Source organism: Chenopodium quinoa, unplaced genomic scaffold, assembly GCF_001683475.1.
Source record: "Chenopodium quinoa cultivar QQ74 unplaced genomic scaffold, ASM168347v1, whole genome shotgun sequence".
Taxonomy (NCBI): Eukaryota; Viridiplantae; Streptophyta; class Magnoliopsida; order Caryophyllales; family Amaranthaceae; genus Chenopodium; species Chenopodium quinoa.
The window spans coordinates 4,773,956-4,800,625 of record NW_018744239.1 but is presented as its reverse complement, the minus strand read 5'-3'; the positions used below and the strand labels follow the sequence as shown (position 1 = coordinate 4,800,625).

Sequence of the window (26,670 nt, the reverse complement as noted above, 5' to 3'; positions counted from 1 at the left end):
CCGTCTGCTGCAGGGTGATGATGCTGATCATTCTTCTTCGTACGAAGAAGACGAAGAAATATCCAGTAAAACAAATGGACGAGTTGTAGTCAACGCAGGCCAATTTCCTTTGGAGGAGTCTTCTCCATCGCCGAAAAGGTCTCGTCAAGATGAGGCACCGGCCGAAGTGGCTATGGAGAAGACTCCAGTTTCATCCCCTAATAAGAACTAAGAAGAAGAGGTTTAGCAGAAAACTCCCTCTCCAATGTCTCGTCCTCTTCAACACTTGTCAGAACCTTTTGCCGAAGAAATTCAAGGCTGATGCCTTTATCACACATGTTGAGGACGACGGTATGTTGATTTTGAAAGAGAGACTGGAAGGTTTCAAGGAGGCCGAAGAACGTGTCAAGGAGCTTATGGCTGATGAGATGGGGTTTGAGTCTGAAACGTGAATTCTAAAAGTTTTTGTCGAGTTCATAAGCGGTCCCTGATGCTGTACGGGACAGCTTGATGGAAAGCCAAAATTCGGCTGTTGGATTTTTTGGGGACTTATCTGGCCTCTCCGAGTTAGAAAGGGCCAAAATCTTGTCTACCCAAGCTGTTGCTGATGCGTCCGAACCGTTTGTTAGAGTGCCAGACCCCATTGAAGAAAATTTCAAGCTGCTGACGCAGGTAATTTGCTCAGAATGCGTTTGCTCGAATTTCTTTCAAGTATCTTCTTTCGGTATTCTTTACTTTAAGTTTAATTTTTAAGTTTAGGTCGTTCACAACCATGTGGTTACTACTAAAATGTTTAAAGAAAACTTAATATTTGATTAAAATTTTTAATTAAAATGTTTAAATATTTTTTAATATTTGTAATTAAAATGTTTAAAAAATTTTAATATTGCTTACATTAAATAGCAACATAACATTTAAATACAAACACCGAAAATGATTTTTTAAATTAAAATAAGCAACTATTAGTAATTTTTAAAAACAATAATTAAATTAAATGGTTACAACATATCTAATTAACCATGGACTTATTTACATCCAACTTCTCATGCGTGGTATATGTATGTACTTCCTATATGGTTAGTTGTATTAGCTATTAATTTAATCATACATTAGTATAAATGAAAAAAAGATGATATTTGTAAAATAAATTTTTTTTCATCATCTTTTTCTTATTTATGAAATTATAAATGAGGGCCACACCAGGAATTTATAAATATAACATCTCTTTTCAAATATGAAAAATAGAGGGGATTACAACTGATAAAATTCTCCCACACCGGGTACTTGTAAATATAGCATATCTTTTCAAATATAAAAAATAGAGGATTAGAACTGATAAAATTTCTCCCTCTCTAAAACCTCCTTAGCTTTGTTTGAAAAGAGATGCTACATTTACAAGCACACAATGTGGGAAGACGAGGGTTTAAAAGAAATGGACTTTCTTTTGGGCGCCATTGCTAAAAAAAATGAAGTTTTGAAGTGGAGATGAAGGTGAAATAGGTGGAAATAGAAAAGAGAGAAAAAATGCCGAGAAAGGCCCCTCTGATTCTGAAGTCAATTCAGTTGAGAGAGAATGCTATGCAAGAGATTTAGTGCTTGAGGCTTTAGATGCATGATTGTAAGATGGTGAAAGTTATGGATTTTATACCTGAACTCATTTGAATAAGAGTGGGCCCAAGTAGTCAGATGGGCTGACCACATTGATTGGGCTTAAAATGACCTTAGCATACTTTTTGGAGGATTGAACCTTGCTTTGGGTTTGACTTGAGTTATTTGGACTTGGCCCAATTAGATGAACTGAATTGGACAAAAACAACTTGCCCCCCAGACCCGATTCGGTTAAAAGACGGGTTGAGTTTGATTTTCGAATTTGAAAGGACAAATAAAGACAACTTGAATCGTGAAGGAATCTAAGAAATTAATGATGCTTAACTGCCATTAACTGCCATAAAGGAGATTAATTAAGGAATACTGAGGGTTTAGTGGGTAGTTTACTGGGAAAGTGTGTGACGGTTTGCGTTTAATGTGGAATTCGTGCGGTTTTTGGCGGTTTAAAACTTTCTGAATTCTTGATTCTTGAAATCCTCGTATAAAAGCGCCCTCTCCACTTCCCTTAATCTTTTTCGCATAAACAATTAAACACACAAATATCCCAATAACACTGAACTCACTACAAACCCTAAATTTTTCTTGCCTATAATCTCTGCGATTCTGCTGCTGCAATCAAAATTCTCTGCTATAAACTTGAAGATTGGCGAATTTCGAGTCTGGTTAAGGTAATTTTTTCCTGAAACTTGTTCGATTTTCTCTAGCTTTGAGCAATTTGCCCTTTTTCCCAATTCCCACTTTTTCGTAAAACAAATGGTTAGGAATAAAGTTGAGAGCTTTTCGAGTGAAGAAGTGGAGCTTCAAATGATTGTGTTAGGTTCTCGATGCAGCCAGCCTTTGCAGCGAATGCCCCCCTATAGCCATAGCCAGCACTCTCTACTTCAAAGGAGAGAGGATAGGATTTATCCTCTCGAACCCTCTGTTGCTGCAATTCCCTTGAACTCGGTGCCGTGCCGAGGTTGGGAAGAGGCTACCACCTCTACTAGCGGCTGTAGGCATGGTCCTCGGCGATTGCCTGATGGAGCCGAGGAATGGAAAAATCCGCCTGAGAACAACGGGTTAACAAATTTTGCCCCCTATGATTGGTGGATTAAAGGGGATGCCACCCACCATTTCTCCGAACAAATAGAAGTTTTCTATGGTATAATGGAGGAGGATGGCTACTAGTGCCAAATGCCTGTGGCTAAAGATAAGATTCACAGGCCTCCATATGATTATTTGGGTGTTTATACCAGGCAGCTGCAATTTGGCCTTAGATTTCCCCTCCACCCATTCATAGTCGAAGTGCTGAACGGGTATAACATTTCCCTATGTCAATTGACCCCTGTTAGCATCAGGAGAGTCATGAAGTTTCTCTAGGGTAATAATGACATGTTAAGATCAAGAATGAGCTAATTTGATCAAAAATATAGAAAATAGGCATACAAGTAGTGATATAGGCTTTATTCGGGTCATTTAGGTTGAAAATGCGTCTTAAAACACTTGACTTGCTCTTTTAATGTGATTTCGAGCCTTAGATACCTATAAATAGTTAATAATGACATGTTAAGAGGAAGAATGTGCTAGTTTGATCAAAAATATAGAAAAAAGGCATACAAGTAGTGATATAAGCTTTATTCGGGTCATTTAGGTTAAAAATGCGTCTTAAAACACTTGACTTGCTCTTTTAATGTGATTTGAAGCCTTATCTAACTCTAACTAGGTAATAATGACATTTTAAGAGGAAGAATGAGCTATTTTGATCAAAAATATTGAAAATAGGCATACAAGTAGTGATATAGGCCTTATTTCGGCCATTTTTAATGAAATTGCGTCCTAAAACCATACAAATGCTCTTTTCATGTGATTTCCAGCCTTAGCTGCCTCTAACTAGGTAATAATGACATGTTAAGAGGAAGAATGAGCTATTTTGATCAAAAATATAGAAAATAGGCATACAAGTAGTGATATAGGCCTTATTTCGGCCATTTTTAATGAAATTGCGTCCTAAAACCATACAAATGCTCTTTTAATGTGATTTAATGCCTTACCTGACTCTAACTAGGTAATAAAGACATGTTAAGAGGAAGAATGAGCTAATTTGATCAAAAATATAGAAAGTAGGCAAACAAGTAGTGATATAGGCTTTATTCGGGCCATTTATTTTGAAAATGCGTCTTAAAACACTTGACTTGCTCTTTTAATGTGATTTCAAGACTTAGATACCTCTAAATAGGTAATATGACATTTTAAGAGTAATAATGAGCTAATTTTATCAAAAATATAGAAAATAGGCATACAAGTAGTGATATAGGCTTTATTCGGGCCATTTAGGTTGAAAATGCGTCTTAAAACAATTGACTTGCTCTTTTAATGTGATTTCAAGCCTTAGCTAACTTTAAATAGGTAACAATGACATGATAAGAGGAATAATGAGCTAATTTGATCAAAAATATAGAAAATAGGCATACAAGTAGTGATATAGGCCTTATTTCGGCCATTTTTATTGAAATTGCGTCCTAAAACCATACAAATGCTCTTTTAATGTGATTTCAAGCCTTAGCTTCCTCTAACTAGGTAATAATGACATGTTAAGAGGAAGAATGAGCTATTTTGATCAAAAATATAGAAAATAGGCATACAAGTAGTGATATAGGCCTTATTTCGGCCATTTTAATGAAATTGCGTCCTAAAACCATACAAATGCTCTTTTAATGTGATTTCAATCCTTAGAGACCTCTAACTAGGTAATAATGACATGTTAAGAGGAAGAATGAGCTATTTTGATCAAAAATATAGAAAATAGGCATACAAGTAGTGATATAGGCTTTATTCGGGGCATTTAGGTTGAAAATGCGTCTTAAAACACTTGACTTTCTCTTTTAATGTGATTTCAAGACTTAGCTACCCCTAAATAGGTAATAATGACATGTTAAGAGGAAGAATGAGCTAATTTGATCAAAAATATAGAAAATAGGCATACAAGTAGTGATATAGGCTTTATTCGGGCCATTTAGGTTGAAAATGCGTCTTAAAACACTTGACTTTTTCTTTTAATGTGATTTCAAGCCTTAGCTGCCTCTAAATAGGTAATAATGACATTTTAAGAGGAGTAATGAGCTATTTTGATCAAAAATATAGAAAATAGGCATACAAGTAGTGATATAGGCCTTATTTCGGCCATTTTTAATGAAATTGCGTCCTAAAAACATACAAATGCTCTTTTAATGTGATTTCAAGCCTTAGCTGCCTCTAACTAGGTAATAATGACATGTTAAGAGGAAAAATGAGCTAATTTGATCAAAAATATAGAAAATAGGCATACAAGTAGTGATATAGGCTTTATTCGGGCCATTTAGGTTGAAAATACGTCTTAAAACACTTGACTTGCTCTTTTAATGTGATTTCAAGCCATATCTACCTCTAAATAGGTAATAATGACATGTTAAGGGGAAGAATGAGCTAATTTGATCAAAAATATAGAAAATAGGCATACAAGTAGTGATATAGGCTTTATTCGGGTCATTTAGGTTGAAAATGCGTCTTAAAATACTTGACTTGCTCTTTTAATGTGATTTCAAGCCTTAACTGCCTCTAACTAGGTAATAATGACATGTTAAGAGGAAGAATGATCTATTTTGATCAAAAATATAGAAAATAGGCATACGAGTAGTGATATAGGCCTTATTTCGGCCATTTTTAATGAAATTGCGTCCTAAAACCATACAAATGCTCTTTTAATGTGATTTCAAGCCTTAGATGCCTCTAACTAGGTAATAATGACATGTTAAGAGGAAGAATGAGCTATTTTGATAAAAAAATATAGAAAATAGGCATACAAGTAATGATATAGGCCTTATTTCGACCATTTTTAATGAAATTGCGTCCTAAAACCATACAAATGCTCTTTTAATGTGATTTCATGCCTTAGCTGCCTCTAACTAGGTAATAAAGACATGTTAAGAGGAAGAATGAGCTAATTTGATCAAAAATATAGAAAATAAGCATACAAGTAGTGATATAGGCTTTATTCGGGCCATTTAGGTTGAAAATGCGTCTTAAAACACTTGACTTGCTCTTTTAATGTGATTTCAAGCCTTAGCTGCCTCTAAATAGGTAATAATGACATTTTAAGAGGAATAATGAGCTAATTTGATCAAAAATATAGAAAATAGGCATACAAGTAGTGATATAGGCTTTATTCGGGCCATTTAGGTTGAAAATGCGTCTTAAAACACTTGACTTGCTCTTTTAATGTGATTTCAAGCCTTAGATGCCTCTAACTAGGTAATAATGACATTTTAAGAGGAAGAATGAGCTAATTTGATCAAAAATATAGAAAATAGGCATACAAGTAGTGATATAGGCCTTATTCGGGCCATTTTGGTTGAAAATGCCTCTTAAAACACTTGACTTGTTCTTTTAATGTGATTTCAAGCTTTAGCTTCCTCTAAATACGTAATATTGTCATGTTATGAGGTAGAATGAGTTGATTTGGCAATACATGTAGAAAATAGGTGAAGTAGTAGTCATATAGGCCTATGTATTAAATTTTTGCCTAACTTAAATTGTAAATGTATTTTTACATACATAACCTAAGTAATTAATTCTAGCTAACATCATTTTTGTTTAACCAAGTTTTGCAAGGTACAGAAAGGAGGTCCATTGACGAGCAAAGAGCTGAATGAAGTTCGAGACATGTTAGCGTCTTTCATCACATATAATTTAATTTGAACTTGTTAACTTATACATTAATTATTAGTATAGTTTGTAAATATAACACCTTTTAATTAATGAGTTGTAAAAGCTATATGACATTTCATTGTATCGCATCAGGTTATTAATTAATATTTATGTATTGTTGTTATTATTCCAATGTAAAAATTATTATATTATTAGTATTTTTAATAATAATAATACGGGTAATAATTTGGGGTATTATTACTATTATTATAATATATTTTAATGGCGGAATTAATACAGGATGTGCAGGTTTTTAATTATTTTTAATTATAAAAAAAAATTTATAAAAAAAAACAGGTTTTCCCACCGGTTTTTTCAATGAACCGGTGCCCAAAATAATTTTAAAAACTAGCGCACTGCCTTTTGCCACCGGTTCACTGTGAAAACCGGTGGGAATGATGAAGTTTTGCCACCGATTCACTTGAAAACCGGTGGGAAAAGTGCTCATCTAAAACATAAATCAGAAGTTTTTGCCACCGGTTCACTCCAAAACCGGTGGGAAAAGTTGTTTTTGCCACCGATTTTAAACCGGTGACATATCTTTGAGGATTTACCACCCCCCAAATCAAGAACGGTTCAAAACCGGTGGGGAATGTGTGGTTTGAACCGGTGGGGATTAGGGTTTTTCGTCTAGTGTAGGCAGTAAGTTCTTCCACAACCAGGAAACGAATGACCATGTGGCGGCCCTCGCCTCTCTCACCCAGACGGACGGGCAAGTCAACTTGAAAAATCGGATGGACGACTCCCCCTCCAAATCCTACGAGAGGATGGGAGACAGGTTGTATACTCTCAGGCCTGTACTTGAGCTTGGTCAAGCACTTATGGCTGATGAGGTCCGACGAACTCCCTGTATCAATAAGTATCCTGCTGACTCTTTGGTTGGCCACTTTACACTCGATGACAATTAGGTCGTCATGCGGCCGTCGGACACCACCAGAATCTTTCTCAGAAATAATAACCTCAGGAAACGAGGTACCAGAGGTCTCACCCCGATTAACAGAGTTAACATCCAATTGCCTGATGCTATCCTTGTTTCCCCGAACAGTCGGACCTCCCCCTGCATAGTTGCCTACTATTGTATAGATGGCAGCTTCATCAGTGTCAGAGCTGTCGGCCGGCTTCTGTCTTTTTTGCCTGGCCGACTGATTTTGTTTGGGGGGCTGTTTTCCTTTAGGTGTCTTGTCATAAGAGTCCAGATCACCCTTTTCAGCCAACTGATCCAGCAAACGCTTGAGGCTAATACATTCGTTGGTCTCATGCACAACGTCATCATGAAAATGGCAGTGCTTGCCTTGGTTGCGCTAGCTAGGATCACCCTTCATAGGTGTCGGCTTCTCGAGTGAGAGTCGGCCCTTAACTTCTTTGAAAATGGTATGATTATCCTTGTTGAACTCATACTTGGGGGAGTATGGGGTGAACTCTTTTCTCTTCTTACTAGACGGCTTTTTATTAGTGGAGTCGGCCATCCAAACATCTTTTCTCTTCTTCCCTTCCTTGGGGGCCGCTTTCTGTGAGCGACTCTCTTTTTTCTCGGACCATTTCTGGTCCCCTTGCTTTCCCATGTGACAGAGGTCGACTGCCTGTATGTAGGTCTCGGCCTCCATCATTGCCTCTTGGAGAGTGGCTACTCTTTTTCTGACTAAATCGAACTTGAAGTTCGACCCGTCCTTCAATCCCTTGAAGAAGTCGGTATAGGCTACTTCATCCGGCAGGTTGGGTATTTGTATCCTCATCAGATTGAATCTCTTTATGTAGGAGCGTAATCCCTCCTTTTCTCCCTGCTGGACGGCTCCTAGATCAAGAGTCGTCTTCCTGGCAGGTATGTTCATGAAAAAGTTTGGTGCAAACAAATAAGCCAATGTTCTGAAGTTGTTGACACAGCCGACCAGCAGATTGCCGAACCACTGCTGGGCGACTCCCTTCAGAGTGGCAAGAAAACACCTACACCATGTGGCATCGTCCAATCCTTGAAGGCACATTAGATTGGTGAAGGCCATAAGGTGATCCTCTAGGTTAGCAGTGCCATCATAGGCGCCTATTAACACATTTTTCACTTTAGCCGGCTGGGCGGCTTGCAAAATTTCCTTTGAGAAGGCGGTTGGTTGTTCTCCTAGTTGGAGCAGCCGCAACTGCCAGTCCAAAGGCTGGACATTCTTAGCCATTTGACCTCCAAAAGGAGGTGGTGGCAAAAAGTAGTGAGTTTGCGGCACATATGGCGGCTGAGTGACATAAGGTGCCGACTGGTTTTGGTGAGAGCTAGAACCGGAGTGTGTAGTGCCTGTCCGGATCTCATAGTTTGAACTTGAAAGATTCATAGAAGTGTTTTGTACACTGTCAAGAAAATCAGAAGTGGAGGCCGACTTAGACTGCTGTTGGCTCCTTTTCTGCTGAATCAGCAGCCGGGCGTCTGTGTAGGATTTCTTTGAGTCGTCTGGTTGGACCAGGCGGATTGGTTTCCTTCCCAATGAGGCTGGGATACGGTTCTTTGACAAATTGACTAGAGGTACCCGCCTCTCCTCTTGGCGAGGGTGGGGGGTTGCTTCACGGTCCTTCAATGACCTTTTCTTTCCTAAATAGGAAGGCTTTTTGCTCGACTGCCCTTTTTGAGGGACAACCGTCCTTTTGTTGATGAGATCTTTAATCTCACCCTTGAAACTTCTCATGATGGTCATAAGATCGTTCCTCGAGACAGGAGCTGTCCAGTCGACCGCTTGGTCAGAGTCGGCCGAAGGTCCGACTGTTTGGCCTGGACCAGCCTGGCCTTGTCGTTCCTGCCTTTCACGAGGGGTAGTGCGTCGAGCTCTCAAGGACCCGTCTGGGGCCGTGCGAGTCTCAACTTCAGGCTCAGTGTCCTGATCAGAAGAAACATGAGGCTCGTCTTCTTGGTAGTCGTCCTCTGGACGCCTGTCACCATTAGTCGGTACAGATTGTGATGCCATCTCAAAGGTACCCTCCCCACAGACGGCGCCAAAATGTTTCGGGGTTTTCTGTGTCCCTTGGGAGAGTTACAACTTCGAGGCTGGAACCACGCGCCTGTACCTACAAGATAACGGAGACTCCTTGGGAAGGGAGCTCCGCCTCCAACGATCAAGTTAGTAGATGAAAGAGTTGTAAAGCAGAATGTAAATAGGTGCCGGATGCTAGGACAGGTCTAGCAGACGGTACCGAGTGGTGTGTAATTGTCTTGGGATTAGTGTAATCTGAGTGTTTCTTGTGAACCGTCTCTTGTCATAAATGAGCATTTATGACCGTATTTATAGCCTTGGGAAGCGTGCCAGGTTCTAGGGTTTTTGGCCAACCCTAGGACTAACTGGGCTTTCTTGGAATTTGGGCCTAATCTATTACCTGTTTAGGCAAGGCTGAGAAGGCCACATGGCATGACATTGGAGGTCCATGGTGGACCAATGGAAGCGTGCCACGTGGCAGGTCCTGATAAGCCCAACTGTGTGACACTTGTCAGGCCCTGATTGGTCCACGTGGCAAGAGGTGGTTAAGGGAAAATCCCCTAATCAAATATCATATGTGATACTGATATCATCCCTTGCCCCCCCCCCCCTTTGTTTTCTCTGCTGCAGCCTGAAGGAGAAGAAGAAAACGAAGAGAACGCTGAAGAAGCTGAGCCTTCCTCTTCAGAAGAAATGGCTGGTGGAAGGAGGAGACCAAGGAGAGCTGCCGTTAAACCTGGCGAGTTCCAGGTTGCTGAGCCATTTAGCAAAAGATCTCTGCTTGTCGAGGACCAGGTCGAGGTAATTAAGGATAAAACTCCCCCTCCTTCAGAGCATCAGGAGGAAGAAGTGCAGCAAAGGACTCCTGTCCTTACGGAGCCTCCTCGGCATGAAGCTGAGGATTTTACAACTGACATCCAAAAGGAGACTGGTGCGCTGACTGTGCATCACTCTGAGGATGATGACTTGGAGATTCTGTCGGGAAAACCCGATAATTTCAAGGAGGTTGACGAAAGAATTGATGGTCCCAAAGCTTCTGATGTTCCATCTGCTGGGCATTCTTTCAAGACCTTCCAGTCAGGAGATATGGGGTTTGAGAACACCCAATGGTCATAGTTCCTGAAGCTATCATGGATAGCTTGTATCTTCACCGAGACTTTGTTGTTGGGCTCTTTGGTGACCTATCTAGCGTTTCTGAGCTAGAGAGAGCCGAGATATGGTTAATCCGCGCTGCTGCGGGAGTTGCGGAGCTTTTGGTGAAGGTGCTTGACCCCATTGCCGAAAATAAGAAGTTGCTAATGCAGGTAATTAATTTTAAGCATCAATCCCTGTTTTTTGCACTTCTTCCTTTTTTTATTCTCTCTTTTTTTTTCTATTTTTACATCACTTTATCCTCGGCTGATACATTATGCCACCTTGACAAGATGTGCACAACAACATGCTGGCTGCGGGCCTGAATGATGAATTGAGGCTCAAGGCCGAGGAAGATGAGAACCGGGCTCGGCTGTATGAGCTGAAATGCAAAAAAGCAGAAGATGAGGCTTCTGCCAGCTGGTCCCGAATGCAGGAGGTGGACTGCTATAGAAAGAGCTCTAAATTATGTAGAGCTTGGGTTTGAAGATGAACAAGTGGAGAAAAATGAGCAAGTTGCGAAAATCGAGTCCGTAGTGAAAGTCCCACATTTGCTCAACCAAACAGAAATACGAAGAAATTCCAGGCCAAAAAGAAATCTCGAGCAGTAGGTAGAAAGAAACCACCTGTTTGTACCTTGGAGGCGCGCCCTACTGGGCGAGCACCCGCCCGACCGAGCGCGAGAGGAAGTCTGTATGCGACCAAAATTCGCCCGACCAGGCGCAATAGAAAGAAGGAATTTGGCCTACAAATCGCCCGACCGGGCGAACATCCGCCCGACCGGGCGCGGGAACAAAGATCAAAAAAGGAGTCAAATTCGCCCAACCGGGCGAGATGACACCCGATCGGGCGCAAGAGCGCGACAAACAACACTAGCCAACTTCAAGACGCCATATCTTTTGTGTTTCTAAACGAAATTTTGCGTGTGACCTATCTTTGGAAAGCTCTTCAAGTCTACTTTCCAATGCAATTAGAATTACTGCATTATCATTTGTATAAAAAAATTTGTGAGCGAAATAGGGAACCTGACTTGTTTTTGCCTCTTTTCCTACTAACACTTTGTTTCTTTTTTGTCCAGAATTGTACCAAAGTGATGAATTGTGATGCTTGGGATGGTGGTGGCTACGAGTTTGATGACGAGGGGTAGTCGCTTGGATTACTAGCTTCCCTTTAAGCCAATGAGGGCATTGTCTGATTTAGCTTGGGGGGGATTTCTTATACATATTTAGGTACTTTTTCTTTCCCTTCTCTTTTTATTTTCTTTGGTGTTCTTAGTTTAGATTTATTGCTTTATTAGTATAGATTTTATTGCTTTTTATGTTAGTTTTTATTGCTTTCAAAAAAAATATAAAAAAATACAAAAATACGTTCCAATGAATAATAAATCATGCTTCCCTGTGCCCCTTTGATTAAAATTTTATGAAATTATTTTGATTCTTGGTTGTTGATGATGGACATTGTAGATTATTCGGTTATGATTTGATGTTTGATTGCCTTGAAACTTTAACATGAGTCAATATTGCCCAACTTCTTGTGAATATAGTGTTTGACTAGTTGATTTGGTGAGGAACTCCTGGTATATCAATGAAGTTGAGTATTGGTTTTTAACTATGGGTAATGTTTATATGACTCATTATTATGCACAATGAGGAGGACGAAGGCATTTGTTCTTTTAGGTGGCCTTCAGAAGACATTAGATACATTTGTTCCCTTCTTGCTACCCATGTTGTTGCTTGTGCCCTTTTATTGTTTATTTAGCCACATTACAAGCCTATTTAAGCCCCATTGATTACTAGTCCCAAGCTTGGGTTGGGGGAGCTAATAGTGAGTGAGGTGAGGGAATTGTAGTGTGCACATAATTTCCACAATTTGGGTGGATTTGAGAAGTTATTTGTTTGTTCTTATTTTGTGGATTGGAAAAAAGTTAATAGTTGTTCAAAGTTGAAAAAATTTCAATGTGAGATAAAAGGAAAAAAAAAAGAGCAAAAGAGGATAAATTGTTTCAATGTTCAAATGTTTTAAGTGAGGGTTACTCAAAAGAAAGAAAAAAATCAAAAGAAAAAGAAAAAAAAAAAGAATTCAAAGTTTGTTTGTGTACTCAAGTTCTATAATGTTATATTTTGTATATATGAGTGAAGTTATAAGTGTTGGAATTATTGTTAATATTGAATTGGTTGTTTGGTGAAATTTTGTAGAGTTGAGTTGTGTTGGAAATGATTTGGTCATTATTTATTTTTTACCGCGGTTTATTAGGATTGGCTCCCTAAAGCATTGCTTTACTCTCACATTTTCCCAAATATTTCCTACCCTTTACCTAAGCTTTACATTACAAGTTTTAAAGACTTTCCGACCTTTGTGCATAGTGTTGTATGGATGTGAAAGTAGTTGTTTATCAATGCAAAGAATGATTTGATATATTTCGAGTCGACTACTAGGTTGAGTGCTTGTTTTCTTAAAAAAACGAGTGTTGTGAGTTTGGGAGGGCATTGTTCACATTAAAGGGGTTGGATGAAGAACGATCATATACATTTTATATCCGCCACATAAAAGAGTGAAGAGTTCGTGAGCACTAGTCTTGAATTCCATATACACTTGTGGTTTGCTCTACATGACAATTGTTAGGGAGGATGAGTGGTTGGATGGATTTGATTGGTTGACTTTGATGCATATTTGTTGGATTGCCTTGAATTGGTTATGCTTGGTTTTAATTGATTTTTGGGGTGAAGTATGTTTTATTTGTTTATTGGTGAGCTCTTTGCTTTGGGACAAGCAAATGTTTGGCTTGGGGGAGTTTGATATGTTCATTTTGTATAGAGATTTACCCCCGCCCCTTAGTCATATTTAGGAGTATTATTGGCTCTTTGGAGTCACTTTTATACTAATATGCGTTTTCGAGTGTTTCCGTAGTTTTGGTATTGTTTTAAGGGAAATTGCAGATTTGAAGCATTTTTCTAGGATTTATTTAAGCCACTACGAGCATTGGAGTAGGATCGCATAATTATGACCATATTCCGTAGCCCAAGACCGCGTTGGAGCAATCAAACCGGTGATTAAGGGCTCGGTGAAGAAGAAGAGTTCGAGGCATTGGACTGATTCTTAGAGACCAAAAAGGAAATTCGGATTAGGCTAGTTAAGAGCCCAATTAAGATGTCCAAGTTGCCTAGAAGCTCGCCTCCGGGTAGCCCTCGCCCTGAGGCGCGCCCGGCCGGGCGAGACATATAGAAAGAAGTGTCCTTCACCCTGTCTTGCGCCCCCGAAGAAGCCACCAGCAAAAAGGCGAACCTGGCCGGGCGAAGCTCCGCCCAACCGGGCGCGTACTTCTAAGAAGAATTTCGACAATTTTAATTCGTTTTTAATCAGGATTTTTGGAGCTTAAATATAAATATGTTTTGTTTAGCAAGTGACGGAGGACATATTTTCATTAGTTAATTTCCAGATTTTAGTTTTTAAGCTTTTAGTTAATACTCTTGTTTTCTCTGTCTGCACTTTGAGTTTATGCAATTCATTATTTCCATTTGTTTTGGTAATGATTCCTTTCCCTTTTATTTACAGTAATTTAATTGCTTTGATTAATTATGACTTGTTTATTTGCTTTGCTTAGTCTAGATTTAAATGTGTGTGAGTAATTTTATTTCTAGGGTTGTGGGGATCCATAAATAATATGAAGGGGTAGTTTATTATTGTTAATTGTCAATATTTGATTGATTTCCTATTGATTGATTTAATGCTATGCATTTAAATTTGGCCAAGTTTAATTGTATAAGTTTTGTAATATTGATTCGAGATTCGAGAGATGAGAATTGATGTTTAAGCTTAGTTTCAACAGGCAGATTAATTTATAAATGGTTAAGTCAAGATTTGAGAGATGCAATTTAATACCGGTAGATTAATTCTGTGATTGTAATACGTAGCGAAAGCCCTTTATGACCTGATTAATTGATGCATTGATGATTGATTGTTGTGTTTTACCCTGTAATATTATTTATTGGTGAACCTATACCCTAAGCTTTGATTTATTGATTTCCTCCCTTATTCAATTTGCTTTAGTTTATTTATTTTCCTTAGTTTAATTCTCACAAAAATAATTTGTTACTTAATAGTTTAGATTATATTAATTATTTAGGAATCGAAAGACTTGTTTCCTTGTGGATTCGACCCTACTTCCCTATTTACTTTAGTTAGAAGACTTTTGTAATTCTTTTGATTAGGAGATACGACTTTAGCCTGTCACTTGACCCAACCCAACTACCCGAAGAATACCCGACGGGTAGTTTGGTAATTTTTTTCAATTTCACGGGTCGGGTACCCGACCCCCTAGAATTCCCAATTCATGGGCCGGTTAGTTGGGTTAACGAGTACCCGTTAATACCCGTGTTTTTTTAAAAAAACGCTTAGGGTTTTCTCTCTCTCCTCTTTTCTTTCTTTTCTTGTAGCAGCCGTCCTCACTTCACTCCCTCCCCTCTCCACTTTCTCTTTCCTCATTCACTCTTCTCTGACTAATCTCTCCTCCTTTCCTCTTCTCTGAATTATCACCACTTTCTCACTCTTCCTCTCTCATCTAATTCCCCCCAAGTAAGATTTCAATTTCTCAAATCGCAATTTGTGTTTTTCCCCATTTTCAATTCCCCAATTCACTTTCCTTTGAGCTCTCCATCTGCAACAAACGAAATGAATTCGACAATGATGAAGTTGTTGATGAATTCGACGACGATGATGAACTCCTCTATTTAGATTTTTCGTATTAGTTGCAGGTTAATAACTTTGTACTCCATTAACAAATTGATTGTAATTTATTTGATCCTTCTTGTTGTATGTTTCAATTTTATTTGTTTGCTGACAAATTCACTTTCAAAACTATATATTTTTGTTGTAATATTTGTATTTTAGATGTTTGACAAAATTACTTTGCATTTACTTATAATGGTACTGTTAATTCTTGTTGGAGTAATGTACACTACAAAATACTAAACTTTGTCATTTGTATCAGGGAAGGTACTGAACTTTCATTCGTATCAGGCAAGATACTCTTGGTAGATTACAAAAGTTTCAACCTACAGAAACCGGTTAAAAATAAATAAATAAATAAAAAATAAATTAAATTCTGACACAATTAATGGAAACTTTCAATTTGTTCCAAAAATGGCTATTGCAACTTTCTCTCTCCTACATATATAACTCACATTACTCTCTTCCCACTTTCCACCCTTTTTTCTTCACACCCAAAAAAATAAAAAATAAAAAGAAAATTAAAAAATTAAAGTAAAAGATAACCTAATAACGAAACCAGTCCACTGAAAAAAAAAAAAAAAACCTCATTTCTTTCTCTCTCTCACTATCGTTGAAACCAAAGTCCTCTATTGCCAAATTATTACTGAAATAGTGCATATAGGCGCATAGGGCCTATGTATTTTGCATGCATATAGGAGGGCCATCGGAGATTCGGTGGTACATTTTCTCTCTTTTAATGTTACAGTGGTGTATTTTTGTGTACTATTACGTACTATTATGCATGTAGTGATACTTTTTGTCATCATATTTTCTACCACCGATTTTTTTCAAATTTCCATTATTTACAAAAATGCCTATATAGGCCTATGCGCCAATACTTATTCGAAATTTTATACTTCCTCCGTTCTTTTATTAATGCATCATAGGGGTTTTGGAGGTAAAATTTGGTAGTGGGAAAAAGTAAGAGAGAGAAACGTAAAAATACAAAATTGTCCATATAATATAAAGATAAAATAAAAAGTAAGTGTGAAAAAGTAAGGTTATTTTGAGTATTTGCATTGTGAATAGATTTTTTTTTTGTCCTAAAATAAAAGTGATGCAATATTTGTGAAACTTTTTTAAAACACTGCAATATTAAAATATCGGAGAAAGTGTATCACTCAAATTTCTCTTACCCATTAGTCTAATTTTATTATTAATGGCTTATCATCCTCAAAGGTTTTGGCTGGTACCCTGGTGGATTTTGATTCAAGTTGGGAATTGATACAATGGGTTTTCGGTGGTTATATTGCAAATTTTCTTTCAATTCAAACCTAATTTTATAAAATCACTGCTAAGGATTCTTGCGCCATCACAATTCACAACCATTGTCCAATCGTCACGCCATCACCGCCGTCCACCGTCGTTGTGCCGCTGCTGCTTCTCTATCGTCACAAGCTTTTCCGATTTTCCCCACTAGGTTAATTGAAGGTGTTGTTTTTGGTTTTTTTGATTGATTTTTTTCTGGGATTGGGAGGTGGTTTGATTTGTTCGAGGTTAATTTCAGAAATGAAATTCTGTTATTTGTTCTAATATTTGGGAGATTTGGGTTTTTTCCCCAATTTTGTTGAGTATATGGGAAATTTCGTTTACCCGAGGTATTTTGCTGACAATTGAATTTTTTATTTTTTTTTTCCAAAAGTTCGAATAAACCGGCTAAAACAGGTTATCAACGGAAAGGTTACCTCCAGTCAAGGTCAGAGTACTCTATTTGATACAAATGAAAGTTCAGTACCCTATGTGATACATTTGCCAAAGTTTAGTAACTTCTAGTACATATTACTTATTCTTATTGTGTTATTGTTGTTTCCATTGAATTATATTAGGCCTTGTGTTTGTTTCATAAGAATCATGACGGCAGTATAAAAAAAAAAAAAAAAAAAAAAAAAAAACCTAAAGATCTGGGTACCCTATGACCCGACCCTTGAAATTCGGGTGCCCGAGTTTTTCGGGTCGGGTTATGGGCCGGCTTTTCAACTACCCGACAATGCGGGTACTCGTATTTTCGGATATCCGAAAAACCGGGTACCCGGATCTGAACACTCCTATTCATGACAGGTGGTTGATAACTAATTGTGACTCTACCATACGGGAATTCCTGGATCCGTCACTGTTTGGCCCTAGTCCCAGCTCTGATCAATCACTAATTATGATTTATTTCTTGCTTTGCCAATTTTGAAGGGTTCTTGAGATATAAATATATATTATTGTAATCTTATGCTCTAGTAGTTTATTTGCATGTTTATGTTGTATCACATATTCACAGTTTCAATAAGGCTTGGTTACTGTACTTAATGATGCTAACATATGCTGCTTTCTTTTTTCTTTTCGTGCATTTGCAGTCGGGCGGAGTAGTGGACATATGATGAGAATGTATGATCCTTGCTATGAAATATTGAAGATTCAGAAATTTCGACGGCTGGTCTCCTATGGTGGATTTTATTGTTTTGCGGCAGTATTGAGTTATGCTTATACCAACAACACGTAAATTTTATATATTGGTTAATTTTATATTGTGGGATAAGCTTTTGATGATTTGATGAGGAATAATAGTGCTTTCTCTGTTCTTGGTGTTGAAGCACGAGAGCTGGGTATTCCAGAGGTGATCAATTCTACGCATCTTATCCTGCAGGGACAGAAATGCTAACAGACACTGCAAAGGTTAGAACTGATAATCGTCGAGTCCCTCTCCATCTGAGAACTTGTGTATTTTTAAGGCTTCATTATCTAGTACTTGTGAAATTTGTTTTGTAGTTATATAAAGCCGCGCTTGGCAATTGCTTTGAGGTGGAGGATTGGGGGCCAATAGAGTTTTGCATTATGGCTAAACATTTTGAGCGACAGGGGAAATCACCATATGCTTACCATGCTGTAAGTTTGCTTATATACTCTAATACACTAGCATTTATGGTTATTTGTAATGTTTTGTGGGTATGACATATCTTGTGGTAGAGCTGTATGATTGCTAAAAACTCTATGAAGTTCATTGAACGCTCTTCTTGTTTTAGTACTCCGTATGTTACTATAAAGAAAATTTCTTGGTGTTAACTGTCTAATCTTCTGTGATGACAGCAATACGTGGCTCATCTTCTTTCACATGGGCAGCTCGATGGAAGTGGATAAAAGGTTTACTATGAGAGTCCTCGAGGAAAACTTCACTGGAAAACTTCTATTACAAATACCATGAGCTAATAATGAACCTTGGCTCCGCACCAAGCATAACATGCCCTCAAGGAAATCCTGCCTGGAAGTATTTTACTATGATGTTATATTGTACAATTATGTCTCAAAACTACTAATTCTGAAATGCAGAATTATTACATGTGCAGGGTATCACAAACTCTTAGTATATTTGCTTTTTGCTATTTTGCTTAAATACAAAGTGCATGTTGCTATTTTGCATTTGCATTATCCTTCCGATAAGTACTGTTATTAGTTAACTTAAATCTGTTCTATTATTACTTGAGCAAATGTTGATATGGAAATTATGCATCAGCCTATAAACACTAAGGTTATGTATATTGTAATTATAATGATTTTGATTGGTAAATTTGGTAGCACGACATTACATTAGAAAAACAAAGATGTCTTCAAACTGTAACAAGTGCCTCTAGAATTAGAACGCTCAACTTGGGTAAGGTAGGACAATAAATTAACAATAGGGAAATGAGGAAAGACAATAAGGCTCTATGCCAGTAGGTTGTAGGGGTTATTTTGGAAACTGAGTCATAAGTTGCTGAATAGAAAATTCTTGGCAGGTTTGAGGCTCTACCATATCATGTGCAAGTAATTTGGTTTCTCAAACGTAGACAAAGGCAAAGCACGCAACCTTCATCCCCATACAAAACTTGTAAACACAACGAAGGACCAAACATTCAACTTAACCAAACACCAGTGGAAGATTTCTGGCAAACAAGCCCAAGGGTCACTCCTGATCTATCCTAAAGAAAATTAGGCATACTGTACATGTAATCGTACAAGGTTAGAAGTTGCTAACGTAACAACAGTCTAACAGACAATGAATTATCTACTAAATACTAAGTGGCTTAGAAAGCCTACATACACCACAACAAGACAGACAAGACCCAGAGGATAGTCCGGCCTGCACTAAATATTTTAGAATATATTACAGCTGAATCCACCATTATCTTGATTTCCACACTTTGCTCTTTTGTCATCCTGCAAGATACAATAGACAATAGAAGATTAATTATGCATGCAGAGAACTTTGAAACATCTATACACATCTATGGTGTCAACCAGTTAAGTTACATTCATGATAACATTTTGCCCACTAACAGTGAACATCAAACGTGTCATAGGTATTATATACAAACTTAAAGACCGTATCAAGCATGCCTGGTGTTTAGTATTCAACTATGCTATACTATATTATCCCTCAGACCTTTTCAAAGCACTGTTAGATGCCTATATTTGACAGGCAGATTTAAGCAATCTCACCCCTTTTAACGGCTGAGTTTGTTTCCATGAGCTAGGCATATACATGAGACTGCTAGTTTTCATAAGAAAACATAGTATAGTAAAACAAATTTCAAACCATCACATATATGTTACAGATTATATCTAAAAAGCTTCCAAATGAGTTAGAAGAGCACTAGACCATCCAGAAATAACAATCAAACACACCATCTTGGATGTCCACAAAAAGTTGTCACATATCCTGAAATAATAACAGTTCATAGAAGAACTTCCTGAGTTGCCCTATAAAAGTGATGGAAAGAAAGTAGGAATGATAGTTATTAAAGGGCAATTACTAACTCATGTTCTGAGAGGCTGGGTAGCCTGGGTGTATATGACTAGATTATCTTTAATGACTATTGATATGCAGATACAGAAATTTGTAGTACTAGGATAGGTGACAATTGACTTTTGAAAAACCACATCAGAATTCCTTCCTCGGCTAAAAAATCAGGCACTTTCATCAGGCAAGAAGCGTGAAAAAGCAACTTCAGAATTTAGATGATTTTAAATCAGTTAATGATGGACTGTCAGCAACACATCTAGTTAAGAGATTATTATTGTATCTCCAAACAGTCTTGATGCGTAAAGCATGAAAAAAAATCATCCTAAGCAGGATTAACCATAATAGACATAGAAACACATATAATTATGTTTGATCCCTAAGTTGAGGTTTGGGCTCGATATATTTCTTTAACTTGAGGGATATTAAGCTTTAATTTATAACTAATGTTACGGCATCCATTTGAGGCAATTCTAATTTTTCTAAAAGATCTACGCAACTACACATTTACGCCACCGTAGTTGAGCTAATAGCAGCATTCTAAAATATCTTTCCTTTCAAAAAAAAAAAAAAAAATATATATATATATATATATATATATATATATATATATATATATATATATATATATATATAGCAACATTCTAAAAAGTTAATTGCTAAGATAGTAAGATGTCTATTTACATGATAATCCTTGAAAAGGAAAATCCACGGCCTCTCTCACAATTACATAAAGATGAAAATGTTTTCTCACAGCTTAAAACCTTACAAGAAAATAATTAACAAAAAAAGAAGAAAGTGTTATGATCTTTATCTGGATTCGACCATGACCACACCCTTTAAATTAAGGGTAGGGGTGTCCAAATAAAATTGAACTACTCATTTTGTAATTCCTTTTATTCAGTTTGTACTGAGATCAATTTTTAAAGTGTCTAGCTCCAAATGCATATTACATAAGACTAAAGTTGAACCAATTAATCTAATGAGAGTTTTTCCAGAAAAATCAAAAAGGATAGTAAAACTAGGAATTAATGCAAATCTATATTATTATTTCAAAGTGTGGGTGAATGATGATTAAGCAAAGGCTAAGGCAATCACTCATCACGCACCAATCAATAAAAAAGGGGGAACAAAAAAGGAAACGGAGATCAAGATAGAAAAATGAACAAAAAAAAAAGTACTACCTCCGTTAATTTTTAGTTTCAAACAAGAAATTACATGACTCACAAATAATACTGCTTTGTTGCAACTAAAAATTAACAGAGGTAGTAATTCAAATAAATAGTTCAAGGAAAAAAAAAATTACACTAAGATCAAATCAATAATCATGTAGGGGAATAAAGACAACAAGATTATGAGAGAAAATTAAACCAAAAGGACAAGGGAAAAAAAAAGTAAATTTCAATTATATTTTAGCATGAGAGAAGACTAAGAAATGAGCAAAAAAAAAGGGAAAAAGAGGAAATTTCAATCGTTTTCACCTTGAATTAGGCAAACAAGATGTTCATAATTAAAAATTATAAATCAATTTTCTACCATGAGAAAAAGGAAACCAAGACAAATTAACAGTCGTGCAATGGAAAAAAAGGTAGCCACGATCAAGAGAGAAAACTAGACAAAAATGAAAAGAAAAAATAAATAAAGGAAATTCAATCAAGAGATTCCAATATGACAAAAGACTAAAAGGAGCCAAAAAATTAAATTTTGAAAGTTTTTTTTCTTTATAATAGTTGAAGTTTTTTAATTTTATGCCAAAATTATCTATATAATGCATTTAAAATTATAAAGTTAGATTAGACAATAAAATTTAAGACTATTTCTTATACAGGCACAAACTAGTCTTTTACTTAATAAAAAAGATCATACTAGTCAGGTAATTCAGCAGTCAGCCATGAAGAATTACTAATGCAGTATAGAAAGATTTGTCCTTCAGCAAAAATTAGATATTAATTCAACCACTTGCAATCAAGTTCGGGTCAAATCATTTTTGGTCGATATTAGGTTCAGGTCGGACCACCGTTGGGTTGATTTCAGGTTTGGGTCAGATCACTTTTGGGTTGATTCAGGTTTGGGTCAGATCATCTTTGGGTTGACTTTACAGGTTAGGTCATATTCGGCTCCATTGCCTGATTGCCAATATGATTTAATGATAAAACTAGTTTTTAGGCCCGGGCGATGCTCCAAGTTACTGCATTATTCCATAATTGAAATCCTTATTTATATTTAATTTTGGTAGAAGACATGTATATGGTGATAGCTTAAGTGGCTAACACTTTAGTTTTTAAACTTAAGGTTGTGGGTTCAAATCTTGTACAATCCATATTTTTAAGCACGTGAAATGAAAGACTAACTGAGGAGAGGAACGCCTTTTAATATATAGTATAGATAATCATTATATTTTTTGTCAAGTCAAGTCAAATTCAGATCAAGTGATTTCGGGTAGAGTTTGAGTTTCACATAAAGTATTCCGAGCCTAGTAATCAGGCATGGGTTAGTTTTATCAATCACAAGGTTCAACATTTTGCAATAAAAGGTGTAAATTATGGCATTTTACCTGGCTGCATAGTGGACGAGACTAGTTCAAGTGCTATCCAGAGATTGACGCTTTATTCTCAAGCACAGCTGGTCTATCGAGGCCAACGGAACTACAGCAATCTTTGCTGCCTTTTGACAATTGCGCTCATTTAGCTGCTGATCAGGCTGGTTGTCAGAGGAGGTTGTCATTGCTCTCGTTTTAGGACGCTGAACTTCAAATTTCCCTAGATTCCCCTCATGTTTGTGACAGTGCCACTCATTTTGCTGCTGATCAGATTGATTGTCTGAGGTTGTCATTGCTCTTGTTTTAGGACCCTGAACTCCTTCAAATTTTCCACAACTTCTCTCATGCTCATGATGGTGCTGCACAATTTGCTGCTGATCAGGCTGATTGTTGGAAGAGGTTGTCATTGCTCTTATCTTAGGACCTGACCTCCTTCAAATTCTCCTTGACTTCCTTCTTGTTCATGACAGAGCAACTCTTTTTGCTGCTGATCAGGCTGATTGTCGAGGAGGCAGTCATTGCTCTTGTTTTAGGACGCTGAACTCCAATGTGCAATTTGTGCTTCTTCAGCTGTTGACAAGTTTCATCATCTGAGGGTGGTGTTGTTTGTCCAGTTTCAGATGTCCTGTGAACTTCACTTTGCAATTTCTCACTGATGTGTTGCTGTGATATGGTGAGAGTTGCTGGTTCAGAAAACCCGGCTAGTTTCTGAAGATGCAATATCAATGAAGCTGCAGTATCTTTCATGGCAGCTTCTATCTGTTTCGGTGACCTTCCTTGGCAATCTTTTTCAAGCTGTTTGAATTGTTGCTGAGAATTTTGACCACTTTCTGGTTCAGATGACCCTTCTTGTTGATGAGCATGCAAATTTAAAGAAGCCACTGCATCTTCGTTGGCTGCTTCTAGTTGTTTCCATGGCCTCTCTAGGTTTTCTTCTTTCATCTCTTTGGTATGTTGCTGAGAATAATGACCAGCTGAAGGTTCATATGACCCTTCTTGGAGATGCAAATGCAAATTTGAAGATATTACTGCATCTTCTTTGACTCCATCTGTTTGTATCCACGGCTGTTTCTGGCCATCCGTTTCTAGCAGTATGACTTTATGCAGAGAATTGGAAATAAGAGCAAATTCAGATGACTCATCTTGCGGCTGGAAATGCAAGTTTGAAGAGCCTAGATCACCTCCTTGCTTGCTTCTACTTGCTTCAGTGGCCTTTCTGGACCATCATTATTAGGCTGCATTGTTTGTAGTTGGGGATTCTGATCAATTTCCAGCTCAGACAATCCTTCTTGCTGAAGATGCGCATTCATTATAACTACTGCACTTCCCTCGGTTTCCTCTTTTTGTTTCCGAGGCCTTCCTCATTTCTTTACCTGAGGTTGCAAAGTCAGCGAATCAGCCTTTACCTTGGTAGCCCTTTCTTCATTCCAAGGCTGTTCCTAGCTGCTCCTAGCTCCTACACATTTTAAAACTGTTACCTTGGTCTCAAAACCTCTCTGAGAAGAAAGCTCTTGTAGCTGGCTGCGATCAAGCAAATTACGATCCACAGTTAAAGCTGGCAAAGATGGCACAGATTTTGAAGAGACTTTCATCTTTTTTTGGCAAGCTTTCAACCTCTTTTTTGTGTGATACACCGATCGTTTCCATTGTGGTTGCTCTTGCTCAACTGGCAAACCACATACAATCACGGGATCAATTCTCACTGAGGTTGGATTTATTCCAGCACTAACAGCAGCTAGTGGAGTATTGCACTCAAAAGGAACAATCATTAGCTCACTCTCCTTTAAGGCCGATTTTTTTAACAGCCACCTCATCAACATCAACCCTAATCAAAAACTCACTTTCCTTTAAGACCAAATCTTTTATGGATGACTTCTCAACACACTCAACGGGTTCAAGCACCAATTCAGCAGCACTCTTATCCTCATCCATGGACATCTTTTCAGTTGTAACTTCACTTTCATGTTTCGCCTGCAATACTCCCACAGATGATGGAACCAATAATTTTGTTTCAGTGTTTCTTTCACACTCATCATCGTCTAAAGGAAGGGCTTGACATTTCACTTCAAATTGGCATTCTGTAGGCAGTAATTCACTTTTCAAGTCCCCAACAACTAACTGCTCCACAGGCACATTCACAAGATCATGATCCTCACCAACTGTTTCAATACCACCCCATTCCTCAGACGTCTCACTAGCTTCCCCAGTCAAATCAATTACATCTTTTAGCACCATCTCTTCATTATGCCTCCCAACCACCAAGTTATTGCTACTGTTAATACTATCCTGCCCTCCACCAACAACCGCAGCTCCCCAAACTTCATCATCTTCTTCAACAACCACAGAACTCAGCCTTCTGCTCACCCTGGTCCTCCAGGCTATATCATCTTCATCTTCTAGCCCTCCCGCATCATTACACTTATCAACCTCCAAGTTTTGGCTACAACTAGAAATATTGTGCTCTTCTCCAACAATTCCACCACCCCCAGCTTCATCACCTTCTTCAAAAACCACACAACTCTGCCTTCTCCGCTTCACCCTGCTCCTCCCTAACACCATAATGTCTTCCTCTTGAAATCCTACCACATCTCCACTCACTTCAACCACTTTTTGTCCACCTAAATTCCCCTCCTCAACTGCACACTCTTTAATCCTCCTCCTCCCCAACCTTTGCTTCAGCTGTTCACCCCTCGAATTACGCTCCTCGATTAACGCTGGTGTGGTATACCGATTATCAGAAGTGCATACAATCTCACCATTTTCACATATTCTACTCAAATGATGGCTTAAATACACACTGTGTGCCCATGGTAAACCATCATAATTTTCCTTTATATACTTCGAAATTGACTCCTCATTCGACCCATATTCTTCATCCAACTCCTTCACCGCAGTTTCTATCATCTACAAAGAAATAAAATAAAAAAATAAAAAAATAAAAATAAATATCAATAAAGTGGATAAAAAATAAAAAAATAAAAACACAAAATAAACAGAAATTTCTGCTATGCAAATTCCATCAATGATCACTAAAAAAAAAAAAAAAATCAACAAAATAACCATAAGAAATACCCAAAAAATATGCAGAACATTGCATAAATTCAACAAAATTAAGCCCAAAAAAAATGCAGAAAATCGGCAAAATAATTTTTAAAAAAAAAAAAAAAGCCACAAAATTTAACAGGAAGGTAATTATGCAAACCCAATTAATAATCACTAAAAATTTAAAAAAAAAAAACCCACAAAATAAACAGAAATTTCAACAATGTAAACTCCATCAATGATCACTAAAAATTAAATTTAAAAAACTCAACAAAATAACAATAAGGAATACCCAAAAAATATGCAGAACATCAAAATTAAGCCCAAAAAAATGCAGAAAATCGTCAAAAATTATTTTTAAGAATATCAAAAAAAAACACACAAAATTTAACAGAAAGGTAATTATGCAAACCTAATTAATGATCACAAAATATAACATTAAAAAAATCAAGAAAGAATTAATTAAGGATAAAAAATGGTAGAACATACCGCAGTATAAGTAGGATGAGTAGGAGTTTGAAAAGCAGGAAAAGCTAAAAGGAGTTGATGTTCAATGAAGGCAATTTGAGAAGGAGAAAAGGGTTTAATTGATTAAGAATTAGCGACATTGAAAACAGAATTCTTAAAATTTTCCATAATTCGGAAGTGTTTCGAGGAGCGAAGGGTAGGTTTAGGATCCGCCATTGTTAAGAGAAGTAAGGTTTGTGAGTGAGTTGCATGAGAAAGAGAACTGTAACGAAGAAGACGAAGTTGCTTGGGAATAGGGATATAATAACTTATAAATACAGGAACTTCGTAAAAAAAGAGTCGACCCTAAACTCACTTGTTCTAGAATCCTAACCCCCAACACAATGGGAAAATTTTCCAAACTAAGCTCCATTTAGAAAATTTACTCCATGTTAGACGCGTGGTAAAACTATATAATAACTAAGCTTGAAGGAAAAACGTCATTTAGTGTAGCGTTTTACCCGCTAACTGAAATGTTTGGAAAAAAATTCTGCCAAGGATAAAACGCTACCCTAGGTGGCGTTTTTCCTTCAACATAAAACGCCGTTTTTCCTTCAACATAAAACGCCAACCTGCAAGATACCACAGGCAACAGCCTGCTCCTAAAACCTACAGGCTTCTTGCCAGCCTGCTGCCACTCCCACCACTAGTGCAACTACAGCCAACCA

General features: G+C 37.4%; 2 protein-coding genes across 3 annotated transcripts; one reads left to right on the top strand and one right to left on the bottom strand.

Annotated features, from left to right (window-relative positions):
• The first annotated feature begins 16,261 nt into the window (after nt 1-16,261).
• LOC110694242 lies at nt 16,262-18,575 on the top strand. 2 transcript variants are annotated; one of them, XM_021871420.1, is made up of 6 exons: nt 16,262-16,572; nt 16,795-16,848; nt 17,495-17,636; nt 17,732-17,813; nt 17,907-18,023; nt 18,225-18,575. In XM_021871420.1, the coding sequence occupies exons 3-6, from the start codon at nt 17,515-17,517 to the stop codon at nt 18,273-18,275; spliced, it is 372 nt and encodes a 123-aa protein (XP_021727112.1). In that variant the 5' UTR covers nt 16,262-16,572; nt 16,795-16,848; nt 17,495-17,514; the 3' UTR covers nt 18,276-18,575. The 2 variants fall into 2 exon arrangements, with proteins under 2 accessions (XP_021727112.1, XP_021727111.1); XM_021871419.1 differs by having other exon boundaries at nt 16,262-16,583.
• A 134-nt stretch (nt 18,576-18,709) lies between these two features.
• On the bottom strand, nt 18,710-26,358 carry LOC110694241. Its single transcript, XM_021871417.1, has 3 exons — nt 25,985-26,358; nt 22,469-25,357; nt 18,710-19,331 (listed from the first exon to the last, which is right to left on the bottom strand). Exon 2 carries the CDS (start codon nt 25,355-25,357, stop codon nt 24,227-24,229), a length of 1,131 nt encoding a protein of 376 aa, XP_021727109.1. The 5' UTR covers nt 25,985-26,358; the 3' UTR covers nt 18,710-19,331; nt 22,469-24,226.
• Nucleotides 26,359-26,670: the final 312 nt, after the last annotated feature.